Raw genomic sequence first — 18,796 nt, 5'->3', positions numbered from 1 at the left:
AGAAGACGACGGTCAGAGGAGAGAGAATGAGCGAGATGAAGTCTGATTAAATGGGTGCTGCTGATTGATTAAGGAATGCCAAGCCTTGGAAACGCATTTGAAGCGAAGTAGTGATTTAGTGGGTAATCGAAAAGAATGGAGGTGATTAACTCCATTGGAAGAGACGCCATTGTTGTGGCTTTCGAGAAAACAGAGCAAAAAAATAAATAAAAATTGGTGGAAAGGTGGTTGTGGTTGTGCGGTGCGGTGGTGGGGCTGGTCGTAGAGGTTAGGTGGTGGGGGCTGGTCGTGGCCGGTCGGCGGTGGGGGTCCCGACGGTGGTAGCAACACCGGTTGATTAATGGGGATTTTTTTAATTTTTTTTTTTAAACTTACCCAATAATATGGCGACATGTGTGCAAGGTAGGCCCCACTAACGGATTTATGGACGAAATCCGTTAGTTGGAGGTGATTGGTGGTAAAACTGATGTTTTATTTTTTTATGAGGTGGTAAAGTAAATCTTTTTTTTTTTGGAGGTGGTAAATTCAATAAAGTCGTTATTTGAAGGTGGTAAAAATCAAAATTTCCTTAATTTTATAATGTAAAAAATTATAAAAATTACATATTAATAAAATACACGTTAATATGAATCTAACAACACCCCAATTGATTTATTACTTTTTTATAGATTATCGTACCCATAATAAGGTCAAATTTTAGTCAAATCAGATCATATTAGACCATATCAGATCAGATAAATAATAATAATAAGGTGAACTAAGCAAACCCTAAGTTAGTTTTTTAGAGATACCTAAGGTTTAGGACTAGATTTGGTATACATCACTATTTACAACCCAACTCGCTAAAAACATGATTTCCTTGTGATAGAGCATAAAACTTATTATAATTGTTACTTTTGTTAGACTTATCGAAATATATGTTATAATCTATCACGTCCGCATAAATGAGAGCCCGTTAAAAATTCCTGCAATATAATGTTTGTAATCTAATCAAAGGCTCGAAGCTAGTTGAAAAATATTTGTATTTAATTAATAATTGATTAATCTTTCTATAAATCACGGTATATGGTATTATTATTAAGGTAAGAAGGAGTTCTACCTCGGTTAAAACTTCTCACAGGTTATTCCGGCCAGCAGGCCAGGTTAACGGGCTAGATCCTTTGAGAGTTGAAGGGGGAGGGAAGGGTATATGTACACGTACACCTAACTGGACCTAAGAAATACGGAGTATAGAAGTATTTTTGTAAGGAATATATTATTAATTCTATATAGATAAATTTATCCCATAATTAAAACCCTAGCCATACAAAACTTCCACTTTAATTATCTGCTCTGATCGGATCTCCCCTCACTTGCTTTTGCTAGTGTCAATTTTCTCTTCCTCACAGAAACTGTCGTTTGTCTAGGCCTTGCTTCACTGCCGCGCCACCGGTCTTCTTTAGGTATCTTAATTAATTTATTTCTCTCTCTTTCTTTTTTTAATTTCCTTTTAATTTTACTCCATAATTTTAGGGTTGAATTCTTGCATGATATCTTCCTCCAAATTTCCTTAAGTAACTATTTTCAATTTTATTGTTCTCCAAATTATATGCCTTGTGAGATGTTATTATATTTGTTACAAATTATATCTCCAAAATATTAACCTCTTATAGTATAATAGTTTTTCGTCCGTATATAAAAAAGATGATAATGGTTAAAGAGAGTAATTTTCAATGTATAACCAGTTAAATCATCCATAGGACTTATAATAATCAAGTTATTATTTTTTTCATGTGTTTGTGATTGTACGTTAAAGAATTTCGTTGGAGATGTGTTCGTTCAAGATACAAATGAGTAGTCAAATTTGTGCATATCATTTAAAACAATTACGTAATACATGTATAACATAAATTTTTTCTTTCTTTTTGGTTTTCAGGTCAAGTAACATACATTAATCATCAGTGACTTTATAAAACTAATAAACTTTTACAAATTTGTAAAATATGAAATTGGAAAAAGATGACATTGTGGCGTTGATAGTATATGCCTGCATTCTTGTTGGCGTACCCTTGTTGATATGTCTGTGCTGCTGTCTGAGAAGAAAGAAACATCAAAATCGAGCGATGTTGAGCTCAGTAGACCTACAGCGATGCCAACAAGTAGAGGTGTAACAGACGGCGATATGGCTATTTTGGGTGCAGTTACTATGATATCCGCTTCTCAAGCTGAATGCGGTGGTGGCGGTGGCAGATATGACGGTGGCAGAGGTGGTGGATGTGATGGTGGCGGATGCGGAAGTGGTGGATGTGGTGGTGGCGGGTGTGGTAGTGGCGGCGGATGTGGTGGTGGCGGGTGTGGTAGTGGCGGCGGATGTGGCGGTGGCGGCGGATGTGGCAGTGGCGGCTGCTAAAGTAGGGTGGCACTGTAGTGTTTAGTTCATGCATGCAGCTTTAGTTTTATGTTGTTAGTTGACCCTTGGAAAGAAAAAAAAGTAGTACACCAGTACCAACTGATTTTGTATAGTTCATTCACAACTAAAAACTTTGGTTCTCTAGTAAATATCAACTCGTTTATTTGATTAAAGTTTTTTAAAAGATAACCAACATTTAGGATTAAATCTAGTATGCATCAATACTCAACTCGCTACAAAATTTGATTGTGGTAAAGTAATGCAAGAGTGTGAATCACTCAAATTCATGCAATATATAATATTTGTAGTCTAATCAAAGCTAATTATTGGTTATAGTTAGGTAGCTCAATGTCTAATTGTCTAGTAATAATGAACGGTTTCTATTTTCAAATTTGATAAAGAATCATATGATTATATGAAGGTACTTGTACATTCATTCTACATGTTAAATTATATGGCATAATTGGTCAGCATGTTCTCATTGAACTGCATGTACTCTTTAGATATCTCATAATGATTTTGGCTCCGTATTATTTCTTGTATCGGTTGTTCAAAGCAATTAATTATACGTTAATTACTGAATTTCACTATTGATTGTTTCTAATGTAACTTTTCTCCAATTGAACAAGTGCGTCCATTTAGTTTCTGATCTAGCTCTTTGGAAAGCTCAAGATTTATAAAGAAAAATACTGTAAAAAAAATACTAATTCAGAAATGTGAGACTATTCTCATACACAAAAGGCGTATATTATGGTTTTCGTCTTGCTTATACAGAATTAGTCAAGTAGATAATTGTTTATTTCAACAACTAACAAAATCTTAACTCTATAGTATATAATAAAGTCATAGCCAAATTGCATGAATTATTCAATAGTCTATATATATAGAATGATAAAAGAACATTTAATTAATATGACTTGACTTAGTTTTCTATAGTCCTGCCCTTAGAGTATAAGAAAGAGTAGCATTTTTTTTTCAACACAAATTACACTGTTAATCAATAATCATATATTATAAGGTGTAATGATCATATTAGAAAAATTGCATCCAAATATAATTTGAAAAAGATGAAAACATATGCTATAGTACTGCTCATAGTATTAGGCAGCTTACTTCCTCTAATCCTATATTTGTTATTGTTAGTAATATTATGTGTAAAGACAAGGCAACGGAAAATCTCCGCTTCGCAGAGAAACGTTGCTGCTGCAAATGGTGATGTCGAAATTGGCAGAGGAACAAATAGTAGAGGTGTAAAAGATGGTGATATGGTCATTTTAGCAGGAGATGGTGGCCGTTCTATGGCTCCTGCTGATAGTAATATTGGAACCGAGGACGATGATTGCTGCTGTTGTGGCTGTGGCGGAGGCGGTGATGGTGATGGTGATGGTGGTGGTGGTGGTGGATGCGGTGGCTGTGGCGGTTGTGGCGGCTGAATTGCAGCGAATACAAGTGTACAAAATGTTTTAATTGTGTTCAAATCGTGTAAGTGAATATTTAAGTTTGACAACATGTATATATTTTTGGTGATTTTTTTTTTTTTTTAAAAAAAATATAGAATAGTTGTAAAATTGTAATAATAATAATAATAATTCATAGAACATACTTTGTATATGTTAGAGCCCTTAAAGGTTTGTTAAGGGATTGGTTTTGATGAGTGATGACTAGCTTGGTTTACCAATCATTTTTGTATAATCATAAAAAATTCAAAAATAATACTTCGTAATATATATAACAATACTTTTAACTAGATATCTTTAATTAACTTCTTATAAAATGTTTTTTTTTTAATAACATATTGATTCGTTGATAAAAATGTATACGCCATTTAATAGAGATTTAAATTTACAAATACATGACAATTGAATAAAAATATTTTTTTAGCAAAGCTACTATTGTTGTTGCATGTCATATATTCTTTATACCCTCTTTTATGTTGTTGTGATTTACCGCTAAAGAAAATTTTCCGTTTAAGTGATTATCCTCCTTTTCAATTATGCATAAGTTTTTATCCATAAAAACAACTTATACTATACTAACATAAAACTGAACTTCAACAAAACCTACCATAGGGGCATTTACAACACTCACATAATGTAGATTTATTGAATCTAATAACAAAACCAGGAGAAATGGTTCGAAAATAGCTTAATTTTCAAAAATAAAAAAATAAATAAAATAAAAAAAATCTTATCGGCTCTGTTATCTCTTACAAAGGTTCATTGTTCACCAGTGAGCAGTTAATTGGACGACATTGATTACTGAATTACAATATTGTAATGTAACTTTTCTCCGATTCAACTATATATGCAAGTGCATCTATCTAATTATGTACAATATCATATATAATGTATTTAGGACAATCAACGCTGAATACCCTTAAAACTTTTACTATTCCTTAAAGGTAAAATGGAAAAAAATAATCTCACTTTTATCTGGTCTTCTGAAAACAATTCCACCTTCAATTAATTCAGAAATAATCCCACCTTTGACCCTCATCTTCTTTTAATAATCCTTTTGACCTATAACCTGTTTTATAGGTTAATTTTTTTAATTTTTTGTTGTTTTCTTAAATCTCTCCCCTCTCCACAACCACCGACTCACTATTGACACCACGACAGCCCCCACCTCACCCCCTTAAATTGACCTCCACCCACTCAAAATTTTGAAAATACTTGTTCTTCCGGCCAGTCTATCACTGCCCACCACTCCACCTCCAAATAAACCCACACATAATCAATCCTACACTTTTAACACCACCTACCAAAACCCACGTCCGGCCACCACAATAACTCCACCCACCCAACCTGCATCATCACTCTATCAAATCACACAAAATCATTTTAATTAATCATATAATTCATCCAATTAAATAAACTTTTTTATTTGTTGAGGAGGTAATTCAGAATAATTGAAGGAAAAAGCTCCAATTTTTTATTTTTTTTCATACTTGGGGCTGATTGGTTGTGTTTTGTTGGGACTGTTGTTGCTGTTGGTTTATTGTTGACGGTGAGACGAGGTGGTTTGGTGGTGGTAGTCGATTATTATTTGGCAGCGTTGGTGAATCTATGGAAAAGGAAGGAAAAGGTGGCTGGTAAGCCATGGGAGGAGGCGGGGAAAGGGAAGAGGGAAAGACTTTTTTTTTTTTAATAATTTGAAAATTGACACGTGGCAAGTTACCTTTTCCAACAGGTTACCAACTTATCAAAATGGTCATGGCATGTTAAAAGAAGATTGATGTTAAAGTTGGGATTATTTTGGGAATATTAAAAGGTGAGATTGTTTTGGAAAGATCGAGCAAACGTTGGATTATTAGTTTTAATTTTTCCTTCCTTTAATACCCCTCACACTAATATTGTATTTGCTTCTCTGTCACTTCGTCCCTCACTGCTACAACTTAGCACTCCTTCACGCAATTGAGATATTTCCATAGTCGCTCTCACTTACCGACAATCCATTAATGTGGAGTTCCTTTCCACACTAAGACTTATGCCATCTACATGCATAAATACTAGAAGTTGTCCACTCTTAGGGGTGGGACTTCGGTCTGGCAGTTCGGTTTGACCTCAGTTTGAAACGGTTTCGGTTTGAAACGGTTCGGGTTAAAACGGTTTCATTTAGACGCTGGGTCGGTTCAGTTCGGTTTTGATTAGTCACAGGTCGGTTCGATTTCGGTTTATTTTTGTACGATTTAAATTCGGTTCGGGTCATAAACGGTTCGGTTTATAAACAGTTCGGGTCATAGTCAGATCGGTTAGAAACGGGTCGCTTCAGGGGCGGATTTACTCGGGTCAATGTCGGTTCAGTTTTTAAACGGTTCGGTTAATAATCGGGTCGGTTTGAAACAGGTCGGTTCAGGGGCGGGTTTACCCGGGTCAATGCCCGTTCGGTTTATAAACAGTTCGGGTCATGATCTGACCAGTTTGAAACGGATCGGTTCAGGGGCGGTTTTACCGGGTCAACGTCGGTCCGGGTTCATATCGGTTCGGGTCATGAACGGATTATTTTGAAATGGGTCGGTTCAGGGGCGGGTTTACCCGGGTTAATGCTAGTTCGATTCATATCGGTTCGGATTATACTCGGTTTGGTGCTAAAATCGTTCGGGTTAGTTTGGTAATCAGTTAAATTGGATCGGGTTGAAATCGAGTTCTAAAAAGTGGTTTTGACCAGTTAGCGCGTTTTGTTTTATATCAAGTTGGGACTAGTATTTCCATTTCATTAGCGGGTCGGCATAGGTTGGTGAAAAAAATAATGGATCGAGTAGAAATTGGGTTTTAAGAGATTTTTGACCGGTTAGCTATTTTCGTTTTATATAAAGTTGGGACTTCGTCACTTTATTTTCAGACATCGGATTATATACAATTACACAAATCTTCATTTATTCAATTATTCTATATCATGTTAATATGTTATGTTTCAAGTTTGGTTATACTCTTGTTGTTGTTTATTCGATATTATCATATTAGTTTATTACAAATTTATAATGTATTAATGTATTATTATTTCATTATTAAATATATATTATTAGGTTATCAGCTTCTTGTTGGATTGTTTTAGATATCGTGTCATGACCATGTTTTGATGAGTTGCTACTTTGAATACGATAAATCGATTCAGATATCAGATTATATAGAATTACAGAAATTCTCATTCATTCTATATCATGTTAATGTGTTATGTTTCAAATTTGGTTATAGTCTTGTTGTTGTTTATTAAATATTAGTCTATTACAAATTTATAAGGATTAATGTATTATTGTTTCATTATCAAATATTATCAGGCTATCAGCTTCTTGTTTTAATTGTTTTAAAGATCGCGTCATAACCATGATTTGATGAATTGGTACTTTGAATACGATAAATCGATAATTGATATTGTAATAAACTAATAATTTAATGTTACGGAACTATATTTGGATGTTTAATTAAAATCACGATTATTCAATTTCCCATTAGTCTAATAAAGTAATAATTGACAATTGTTTGTAACTATTCCATAATTTTGGTGTTAAAGTTATATTGCTGAATTACTCTGTTGTCTTACCCTCTCTAATCACCTTTTAAGATTACGTGCCTACAAGGCTGCAACATATATATGTTGCAACTTGCAAGTTAAAGAAAACGGGTGGGGAAGTAGAAGTATTCAATTAGATCGATCATCAACTGTTTTAAGTTTTAATAATCAGATACATTTATCGATTATCTATACATACCAATGATAGTATGATACCAATCGTACCATACATTATTATTTATTACATATACTGATATACATATAACTAATATACATTAAATATGTCATATTGAATCAATTCCAATTTCCAAACATTTGTGTTTCTTACAATTTATAAGTTACATAAAGTTAAGAGTACAATAGTGTTTTTATTAGTACGTAGCTATGAATAAAAAAACCATACTATCCAAATCCATTATCCCATGATCCGTGTCACCGTCTTATATTAAATATCAGCCATTGATTTTCATGTCATCTAACGGCCTATCATCGCACACATTCCAATTCACGATCCGTGTGTTTTCTTTTCCACCAATCAGATCACTCTTACCATCGTCTCTTTAGTACTCTTTTTGATTTCTCTCTCGTTTTCTTAATCCTCTTCTGTAATATTATCAATAATATGCTCACTGCTCTCTCGTTTTCTCTCTCATATCCTCTTCCTTCTTCCTTTCTTCTTCTTCCTTCTTCCCCCTTCTTCCGTCTATGTTCTCCTTTCTTCCATCTCGTTTCTCCGTCTCCGTCCACCGGCAACACGCACGACGGTTTTTATGGTCAAATTCGACCACGAAACTCTAGATCTAGTTGTTTCATGATCAAATTTGGCCTTTTAAAACCAAATTCGAGGCCAAATTCAGGATTAATATATAAGGTGTTTTCGTTCTTCCTTTTTTTATTTTAGTTTTTCTTTTTAATTTTTTTTCAAGTTGTGGGCAACGGAGGGGGCCGAGTTAGGATGGGTGCGGCGGCGGTTAGACTGGGTTCGGGTGGGTGGGGAGAGAGGATTTTTCGAGGGAGGGAGGGAGTTTTATGGTGGGTGAGCAATTAGAGTGAGTTGGGGGGTTTCAAGGATGTTGGGTTTCGTGGGGGTGGGTGGGGTGGGGTTACGGTGGGTTTGGGTTTTTTTTCGATTTTTTTGTATGGGGTGGGGTGTGGTGTGTTACGGTGACGGTGGTGGGTGTGGTTGGGGTTGGGTCTGGTTTTTTTTTTTGTTTTTTTTTTTTTTTTTTTTTTTTTTTACAGTGACGGTGGTGGGTGGGGTGGGGTACGTTACGGTGATGGTGGTAGGTGGGGTGGGGTATGGGTCTTGGTTTTTATTATTTACGGTGACGGTGGTGGATGGGGTGGGGTAAGGTTTGGGTCTGGGTTTTTTTATTTACGGTGGGTGGTGGGGTGGGGTGGGTTACGGTAATTATGGTGGGTGCGGGGGTGGTGTTAGGGTGGGTCTGGGTTGACGTTGGTGGGGTGGGGGTGGGTTACGGTAACGGTGGTGGGGTGGGGGTGGGTTACGGTAACGGTGGTGGGGTGGGGGTGGGTTACGGTAACGGTGGTGGGTGGGGGGTAGTGTTAGGGTGGGTCTGGGGTGACGGCGGGGGTGGTGTTAGGGTGGGTTACGGTGGTGGGTGGGTGGAGGGTGGTTGGATTGGGTGGGTGGCCAAATTTTTTCATTTTTTTATTTAATTTATAACTCCTAATTTAGTTATACAAGAATATAATTTTAATTTTATAATAGCAAAAAAATTTACAAATTTAAATCAATAATTATATGTAAAAAAAATTGTACTGTTAAATTACATTAAACTCAAATATATTTCGTGGAATTCTAACAAATTGTTAAAGGCTATAAATAGTTCAATTTGAATGGAACAGGTTGTAAACGGTTCGGTTTAAATAGTTTGTAATCAGATCGGTTTAAACGGGTTGCGGTTTGAAAATAGTTCGGTTTAAACGGTTTAATGGGTTATAACAGTTCGGTTTAAACGGTAAGCAGGTTGTAAATGGTTCGATTTAAACGGTTTTTTCCTACGGTTTAAACGGTTTCGGTTTATAAACGGTTCGGTTTAAACAGTTAGCGGGTTAACATTAATCGGTTCAAACGGTTTCGGTTTATAAACGGTTTGGTTTGTTATTGGTTTATGGTTCGTAACGGGTTAACATTAATTGGTTCGGTTCGGTTTCAGTTGACATTATACGGTTCAGTTCGGTTTTCGGTTTAAAATTAGCGGGTTATAAACGGTTCGGTCCGTGATGGTTCGGTTCGGTAACGGACGGTTTCACGGTTCGGTTTGAATAGTCCCACCCCTATCCACTCTATATAGAGTACAAAACCTAACAAATTATACATTGACCAATTCAAGTCTTCTTCACATAAGACTTTTTCTAAAAGTCCACAACCTTCAATTCCCAACCTTAAATGAAACCTTCACTGCTTTTTTTTTTTCTTTTTCTTAAAATTTGTAATGATCATATTAGAAAAACTGCATCCAATTGTAATTTGAAAAAGATGAAAGCATATTTTATAGTGCTCATAGTGTTAGGCTGCCTTCTTGCTCTAATCCTGTATCTGTTTCTGAGAATAAGATGTGAAAAAAAGGAACGAAAAATCTCCACTACTTCGCAGGAAAGTACTGATGCAGCAACTGGTGATGTCGAAATTGGCAAAGGAAAAGGAACAAATAGTACAGGTAGTGTAAAAGATGGTGATATGGTCATTTTAGCAGGAGATGGTGGCCGTGCTTTGGCTCCTGTGGAGGTTATAGCCGACATAGGTAGTACTATTGGTACCGAAAACGATGATTGTCGTTGCTGTGGCTGTGGCGGTGATTGTGGCGGTTGTGGTGGAGGATGCGGTGGCTGTGGCGGCTGTGGTGGCTGAAGTGGCAGCGAATACAAGTGTACAAAATGTTTTAATAGTGTCCAAATCGTGTAAGTGGATATCCAAGTTTGACAATATGCAGTATATATTTGGTGAAAAAAATAAAAATAAATATATGGAGACAATTGCTTCCATGTAATAGTAATTTTTTTTTTTTGTTTGTTTTGAAAGAACCGTGTAATACTCCCTCTTTTTCTCAAATATTGGAACAAGGATGAAATTACGCATCTTAAAACATATTTTATATGCTAAATATCTATAATTATATAAAAGTAAATTATAAAAAGTTGATATTGTGAAAGTATTTTGCGAGACGAATCTAAAAAAACCCCACATGACTATATTTTGCTTTACTTATAAATCATAATGTGTGGTCAAACAAGCATGATGAATAGTGTAAAAGTCAAGTTGTTGCAATATTATTAGAACGGAGGAAGAAGTTAATAAAATTTAAATTTATGGTAAAGTTGTAAAATTGTGGCAATTTTTTCCTATATTAGTTTATTTATCATCATTATAATAATAATATAATTTTATTTTATTTTATTTTATTTTATTTTTTGGCTAGAAACCGAACATAGTTTAAATACTAAAACTAGAAAGTTTTTGGTAGAACATAGAACATATGGTAGAGCTTTGTTAGGGGGTTGGTTCACTGGTTGTGATGAGTTAATTGCAATAATTTGACATTTATATTTGTAAACAACACTTTTAACTAATGAATCTTTAATTAACTTTTTATAGAATGATTTTTCTTTTTTTTGAATAATAGATTGATTCATTGATAAAAAGTTTTATGACATTTAAAAAAGATTTAAATCTACAAATACATGACAAATCTAATAAAAATATTCTTTTAGCAAAGTTACGATTATTGTTGTTGCATGTCGTACATTCTTTATACCCCTTTTATGTCATTGTGATTTGTCGCCTTACTCGACGAGAGGATCTATCAATATGTAGTTACAGTGAAGAAAGTTTTTGTTTAATTCATCTGATTGTATACGATATATTATCCTCCTTTTCAATTCTACTTAAGTTTTTATCCATAAAAATAACTTGTACTATACTAACAAAAAATTGAAATTCAACCAAACCCACCATATGGGCATTTAGTACACTCACAGAATGTAGATTTATCAAAACTAATAACAAAACAAGAAGAAAGGGTCGATATATAATAGCCAAATTTTCGAAAAAATATCTTATCGGCTCTGTTATTTCTTGTAAAGGTTCGTTGTTCACTAGTGAGCAGTTAATTAGACGGCGTTGAATGCTGATTTTAACTTTCTCCAATTCAACTATATATGCAAGTGCATCTATTTAGTTGTTGATCTAGCTCTTTTTTTTTTTTTTTTAAACTGTTGATGTAGCTTTTAGGAAAGCTCAAAATTTTTAAAATTCAATAAAAATTACTACGAGTAATTCAGAACTGTGAGAGCATATTCTCATATACAAAGTTAGGAGTATATAGTATGCACTGATGTAGTTATGGTCTTGTTCATACAGAATTAGTCAAGTAAATATTTTATTACATCAACAAAATCTTATAACTCTTAGTTTATTTATACCATAAATCCAAAGTCATAGCCCAATTGCATGATGAATAATTCATTAATCTATACTACTATTATATAGAATGATACAAGAACATTCCGATCAATTGATCATTTCATGCATGTTAAGCTACGACTTGACTTTTTTTTGGACGGGAAAAGTATATCATTAATAACAAGTCATATAACATATAACTTGATTATTTGAAAAAGATGAAAGCATATGTTATAGCGCTCATAGTAATAGGCTGCCTTATTGCTCTAATCCTGCTTTTGATTTTGTTAATATGATGCGGAAAGAAAAAGGAGGTAAAAAACTTATTGTCGCAGAGATCCGTTGCTGCTGCAAATGGTGATGTTGAGATTGGCGGAGGAAAAGGAATTAGTAGATGTGTAAGCGATGGTAATATGGTCATTTTAGCAGGAGATGGTGGCCGTGTGTTTGCTCCTGCTGCTGTTGTAGCCAGCACACGTAATGGCAACGTTGGTAGCAGTTGCGGTGGGGGTTGTGGCGGATGTGGTGGTGGTGGGGGTTGCGGCGGATGAGATGGTTGTAGAGCAATCAATTCGGGTAACCGGGTCGGGTATGGGTCAGGTAAGTGTGGGTCGGGTCAACTCGGGTTGGGTCATTTCGGGTTAATGTCATAACCTATACGAGTTGGGTCATGCTTGAGTCGGGTAACATCGGGGTATACATCTTATCAGGTTTAGGTCGGGTTAATAACAAGTCGGGTTACATTCGGGTCGGGTGAATAATAGGTCGGGTTTAATTCGGGTTTTCGCCGGTTAGGGTCATTCTCGGGTTCGGATCAAGTAAATAATTTGCGGGTTATAATCAGGTCGGATCATTCTCGGGTTTGAGTCGGGTTCGATTCAAGTCAATAATTTGCGGGTTATAATCAGGTCGGGTCATTCTCGGGTTTGAGTCGGGTTCAGTTCAAGTCAATAATTTGCGGGTTATAATCAGGTCGGGTCATTTCCAAGTCGGGTCATTCTCGGGTTCAAGTCGGACTCAATTCAAGTCAATAATTTACGGGTTACAATCAGGTCAGGTCATTAACAAGTCGGTTCATGTTCGGGTTCAAACCGGGTTTGGTTCAAGTCAAAAAATTGCAGGTTATAATCAGGTCGGATCATTTCCAAGTCAGGTCATGTTTGGGTTTGGGTCTCAAATATTGGGTTGATTTTAGGTCGGGTCATATCAGGTTCAAGTACATTTTTTTGGGTCGTTTTGTTAACAGTTCATGTAATGACATTCACGTTTAATCATTATCAATTACTTCATTTATTGTAGAAGAAATAATTTCAGATAAGTTTATTTCGAGGTAATAAGTTCTAATAAGTTTAGATAAGATCTACATAATAAGTTCGTATTAATTCTAATAAGATGGGTTTAGTTTAGATTTTTAGAAGATAAGTTCAAACCCTATTCTAATCTATTCACATTGATTCCACTCATTTTAGGGATAATAATTTCTGATAAGTTCATATTCAAGATGACATGTTTAGATAAAATACAATAAGTTCATATAAATTCGGATTAAATAGGTTTAGTTTAGATAAGTTAAAATACAATAAAAAAATTTCTAAACTTATTTTATTTGAAATTATCTAAACTTGTTTATTTTTTATAAGTTCATATCCGAGTTCACGTTTTTTTTAATGGAATTTTTTTTAAACATTTAAATAAGATTAAATAGGCAAATGAATAATAAAATTAGAAAAATAAAAGACCAATAAAAGCCTTTTAACAGCTCTAGTTTGGGTCACCACTTTCTCGAGTCCAAACAAGTCAAGTCATGATCGAATACAGGTAAATTATTTGGGTCAGATTATCATCGGGTCATTGTCATATACTCATGCTCGCATTCAATCATTATCACGTTCAATTCAATCATTATCCCAAATTATTAGTTTTTTTAACTTTTTTTTATTTGATTTTTTTTTTTTTTTATAAAATATAAGATAAAACAAACAAGCCTAAGGTCAAATAGTATTTGTAAACCGTAATTGACTACATTAATGCACATGCACCGACAAAGTAGTAGTATTCGTAAACCATAATTGCTTAATTGAAATATAGAATGAACTTGCACCTAAAAAGTAGTAGCATTCGTAAATCGTGATTACTAAATTTAAATAAAGAATGCACATGCATCTAAAAAGTAGTGGTATTCATAAATTTTTATAGGTTTTTTTGAGACATATAAATTGTAATACATTTGATAATAGAGAATTGTATTGAAAATATTTGAATAAGTTTAAATAGGAAAATAACTCATAGAATTAGGGGAAAAAAAAAAAGATATGACGTAATCCTAGATTGCTAGTTATTTGAAGAAAAATGTAATACTTTAATACTTTATGACTTAATTAGCTAACAAAATAAAAATAAAAAATAAAAAAATGTAACACCCCCGATTTACTAGCTAATAATAAATAATAAATAAAGGAAAAATAAACAACTTTGAATAAAAACTGCGGAAGCATACACCTAAATCGGAGGTATTACCGCCACACTCAACAACTTGTCAAGTGCTAAGCCTTACAAAATCCCAATAATTACAACTCAATAATCTAAGTGAGCTATTTATACAACTTTACAAACTTGTTATAAAATACTAATCGAAACACTTGAGCTCCTTTAGCTACGATCACTTGATCAACCTGTTTAGATAAACTTGACTGCTCACCATTAAGGACAAATTCCAAAATAGATCGTCGCAGGGCCACTATAAGAAAAAGACATGGCCGCAAATACAAGTAGCACAACAAAATAACACACATGTCAGCAAAAAGCTGAGTAATCACCACTGATTAAAGTACAAAGAACAATAGAATAATTAATATAATTAACTCACTTAAAACAATGTAGTTCGAAACTACATTACACATATACACCTCAAGGGTAAAATAACTCCATACTCTGAAAATAACCTTTGTCAAACTCAACCTCAAATAATAATACGATCTTTTACTCAATAAACTCATCTAACCAATAAGTGTGCCATGCTCTTTGTTCAATACCTAGCCTTGGACATGGGTAATTCAAATAACAAACCAACAAGTATAAAAACTTGAATACTCTCAATAACCAGAAAATACCTTAAACCATGACCAATATGGGTCAAATCCCACTGTAGGGGACCATAGAAAAATATAAATAAAGATTGTACCTCATTCTTAACTCATGATCATTATCTCTTTACCAACATGCCAAGAACTAAGGTAATTAACGCCGAGCCTCAAACCAAGAATAAAATAATAATTCTCAACCTTTGATCTCATAGGCTGATCACATAACCATTCACTGGCAAATAAATAGTATCTCAATAATGGCACAGGTTCCTAAATTATGTAACATGACGTACTCAATTCATAAAATATCTCAACACTTATAGGGCAAACATACTAGTTCCCAAATATAATTAACTCACAACTTAAAAATAAACTCTGCATTAATAACCCTAAAACCTCAATATAACAATACTCCCTATAGCAACAACATGAAAAACCCTAGATATAATAATACAATCAATTAATACAACAATTAAATCATATAATATAATACGTTAATCACATACATATAAATCTTGGTCATATAAATAACAATTCATAGAATTTATACAATATAATACAAAGTACAATCAATACAAACGATAATCTATAATCAAACAACTCCAAGAAATCGATAGTGTGATTACATATAATAAACAATACAATCAATTTATAATCAAACAACACCAAAAGATTGATAGTGTGATTACCTCGGAAGGCGTTTACTCTAACAACAATAATAACAGAAGACTACGCATCAGCATAATTGCTATATCACCCATAAAAAAATGTTGGCTTTTAGATTAATCAAAAACATTAATATGATAATGCTAATGAGATGATGATGAAGATGCGCAAAAGCAAATCAAAGAAATTAAGTTTTTTTTTTTTAAAAAAAAAAAAAAGAAAATAACCAATCTTGGTTTGGTTTCACGCACAGCTAAGAGGAAATTGACGGCAACCTTTTTTTTTTTTTTTTTCTTCTTAAAATCAATTGATAACTATATTAGGGTTTAAGATAATTTTTGTAGGATAATAAAAATAGAGTATAAGATCGAATTTATAAAATAATTTTAAATATTTTATTTTAGCCATAAAATATATCTGATAAACTTTTAAAATATTCGGGTATTACAATAAAACAAAAAAATAAAAAAAGAGTGATAAGGGGGGCATTATTGGAAAATCTCAAAATCATATAATCAGTCTGTAATGTCGCAAATTTCGCCATTGCCGCCATTAGAGTCTAGCTTTCCTAATATACTAAAATTCAGAGATCCACCCATGGCTATAATTCACCGCTGCTTGGCCTCTCCTAGACTCATAGAATCTCACTCTCAATCTCAAATTCTCACTCCCATATTCTACCTTCAACAAGGAGTTAAGGAGTGAGTAATCTGTCCAATTTTCAGGTTCGAATTTTACTCATAAATTATGGATCTAAACATTTAATCTTCCTAATTTATAATTGTTCAACATTGTTTTTCGACAATTTATATGTTTTAATCTGTTAATTTTTACATTTTAATATTATGCTTAGTATTTTGATTTTAAATAATTTTAGGGATTAAAATGTTTTGGGTAAATTTTTAGATTTAGATGTTTTTGATAATTTTTAGGGTCTAAAAATAAGATGTTCATGTATAAATCTATCTCAGTGTTGTGTTGCTTAGGATGCAAATGATAATATAGTACTGCAATGTACTAATGATTTAAGTCATTTAACCCTTCACATTGACATGCTATGTTTTGGTGTTAAAGGGGTCAAACTATCATGGCTGAGGATATATTTGATTACGCAGCTGAAAGAGGTATAGTTCATTCTAATTAATTATAAATTATGCATTTTTTTTATCTTACTCCTAATCTTTGCCTAATTGTTTGGTGTAGTGGGTGACTTTGAGGTTGAGCAAGCATCAACTACATGCATGAGTGTTGGAAATGCTACACCAACACTTGAACCCCATCAATCAATATCTCCAATTCAAGGAAAGCGATCTCTTATTTGGCAGAATTTTGAGATTAATGGTGAACATGTTGTATGCAAGTTTTGCAAAAGATTAATCTAGAAACATGGTGGTCTAATGAGTCTAATGCATCTGAATTTGACCAAAAAGCTAAGAATATTGTAAGTTATTTGCTAGAGCTATATTGAAGCAAGGTTATTCTTTAAGTATTGTTGAACATGAGGGGTTTAAGGAATTGTATACATATTTGAATTCCAAGGTTAGAACTATTTCTTGAAATACAATATTGAAATGGTGCATGACAGAGCATTATGTGTTAAACCAATATGTTCGTAATACGTTTAAGGCCTTATCAAGTAAAGTGTCCTTGACTTGTGATGTATGGACAGCTTGTACTACTCGTGGTTATTTGTCTCTTACGACCCATTTTGTGGATAATGACTGGAAATTACGGTCTAAGGTGCTGAACTTTAGGCATTTTCAACCTCCCCATAATGGTCATGAAATTTATAATCTAGTTTTTAGTTTGATCAAAGATTGGGGTATTGAAAGAAAAAAAAATTGTGGTATGACTATTGACGATGCAAGTAATATGGATTCTATGGTTGGGAAACTTCAAATTGAATTGGATGCAATGGCTAAATTACCTCTTGACGGCAAATATTTTCATGTTAGATGCACTGCCCATATCTTAAATTTAATTGTCAAAGAAGGTTTAAAAGTCATTGATGATTCTGTTGCGAAAGTTTGGGAGAATGTGAAGTATGTTGATTCTTCTGAAGCTAGACTTATAAGGTTTGAGCGGTGTGTTTCTAGTTGTAATTTAGCTAGAGGTGTAAAGCTATGGATGGATGTTCCTACTAGATGGAATTCTACTTTCTTAATGCTTCGTCGAGCTCTTGATCTTTTACCGGCATTGAAAATGTTCGGTAGGATAGAGAGCAATTATCACTTGGCGCTTACTGCTCATGAATGGGAAATAGTAGAAAAAATGTGTGATTTTCTTGAACACTTTTATGACATTACTAATTTGTTTTCCGGTTCTGAATATCCCACCTCCAATCTTTATGTTGCCAACATTTGTAGAATTGAGTCACTATTAGTGGCTGCTTCTAAAGGGGATGATCCAAAACTCAAAGAAATGGAAAATCTTATGCGTTGCAAGTTTGATAAATAATATTGGTCTGATTACTCTGTGCTATTATCTTTTGCTGCAATTCTTGATCCTCGGTTTAAGTTGAAATTTTTGAGACATATTTTCAAGGATTTGTATGAAGCTCACATGGTTGAAACAAAAGTCCAGGAGGTGTATTATTAATTTGTTCAACAGTTTAACCATTACACGGATCCTCTTCCTACTTATTCTTCCCAAGGTAGTTCAAATTTAGATGCATATCATCCACGCAAGACTAGTAGAGTTTATGCGGTAAGATAACGACAAATATTATCATTATTCAATATGTTAATCACTTTTCCGGGTTATTTTGTTTTGATCTTTTTTATTTGTGATTTTAGAATTTTGTTGCTGAGGTTGTTAGTGGTGACATGGGTAAATCTGAATTAGAATTATACTTAGAATTGCCTTTAAAACCTTGTAATGTTGATGAGGAATTCGATATTTTGGGCTATTGGAAGGAGTAATCAACAACTTTCCCAAGTCTTGGTCGTATAGCTAAAGATATTCTTGCGATTCCTATTACTACTGTTGCTTCCGAATCTTCTTTTAGCATGGGTGGCAGAGTTTTAAACAGGTGAAGGAGTTCACTCTTGCACAAACATGTCGAAGCTTTGATAACAACTCGAAATTGGATGTATTGTTATGCTGAGTTGGAGAAAGATGGGGTTGAGGTGGAGAAGGAGAAGGACGTGGATGATACTTCTGCATAGCCAGATTTGTAAGTTGTATTTGATTCTTTTTAAAATGAATGTAATGTTTTTTTAA

At 33.8% G+C, this 18,796-nt stretch overlaps 3 protein-coding genes across 3 annotated transcripts; all 3 read left to right on the top strand.

Moving 5' to 3' along the window:
- The first annotated feature begins 2,056 nt into the window (after nt 1–2,056).
- On the top strand, nt 2,057–2,389 carry LOC110699430 (chorion class high-cysteine HCB protein 13-like). Its single transcript, XM_021876942.1, has one exon. It carries the CDS (start codon nt 2,057–2,059, stop codon nt 2,387–2,389), a length of 333 nt encoding a protein of 110 aa, XP_021732634.1.
- Nucleotides 2,390–3,456: 1,067 nt separating this feature from the next.
- Nucleotides 3,457–3,822, top strand: LOC110699429 (chorion class high-cysteine HCB protein 13-like). The gene has a single exon (XM_021876941.1). It carries the CDS (start codon nt 3,457–3,459, stop codon nt 3,820–3,822), a length of 366 nt encoding a protein of 121 aa, XP_021732633.1.
- Nucleotides 3,823–9,902: 6,080 nt separating this feature from the next.
- On the top strand, nt 9,903–10,274 carry LOC110699427 (keratin-associated protein 5-2-like). The gene has a single exon (XM_021876940.1). It carries the CDS (start codon nt 9,903–9,905, stop codon nt 10,272–10,274), a length of 372 nt encoding a protein of 123 aa, XP_021732632.1.
- The last annotated feature ends 8,522 nt before the right edge of the window (nt 10,275–18,796 follow it).

This window comes from Chenopodium quinoa, unplaced genomic scaffold (assembly GCF_001683475.1).
Source record: "Chenopodium quinoa cultivar QQ74 unplaced genomic scaffold, ASM168347v1, whole genome shotgun sequence".
NCBI classification, from domain to species: domain Eukaryota; kingdom Viridiplantae; phylum Streptophyta; class Magnoliopsida; order Caryophyllales; family Amaranthaceae; genus Chenopodium; species Chenopodium quinoa.
Note: the sequence above shows the minus strand (reverse complement) of the source record. Positions and strands in the feature narration are given on the sequence as shown.

Coding starts and splice junctions, on each gene's coding strand:
- LOC110699430 (XM_021876942.1), top strand. CDS start 2,057: ATGTCTGTGCTGCTGTCTGAGAAGAAAGAAACATCAAAATCGAGCGAT.
- LOC110699429 (XM_021876941.1), top strand. CDS start 3,457: ATGAAAACATATGCTATAGTACTGCTCATAGTATTAGGCAGCTTACTT.
- LOC110699427 (XM_021876940.1), top strand. CDS start 9,903: ATGAAAGCATATTTTATAGTGCTCATAGTGTTAGGCTGCCTTCTTGCT.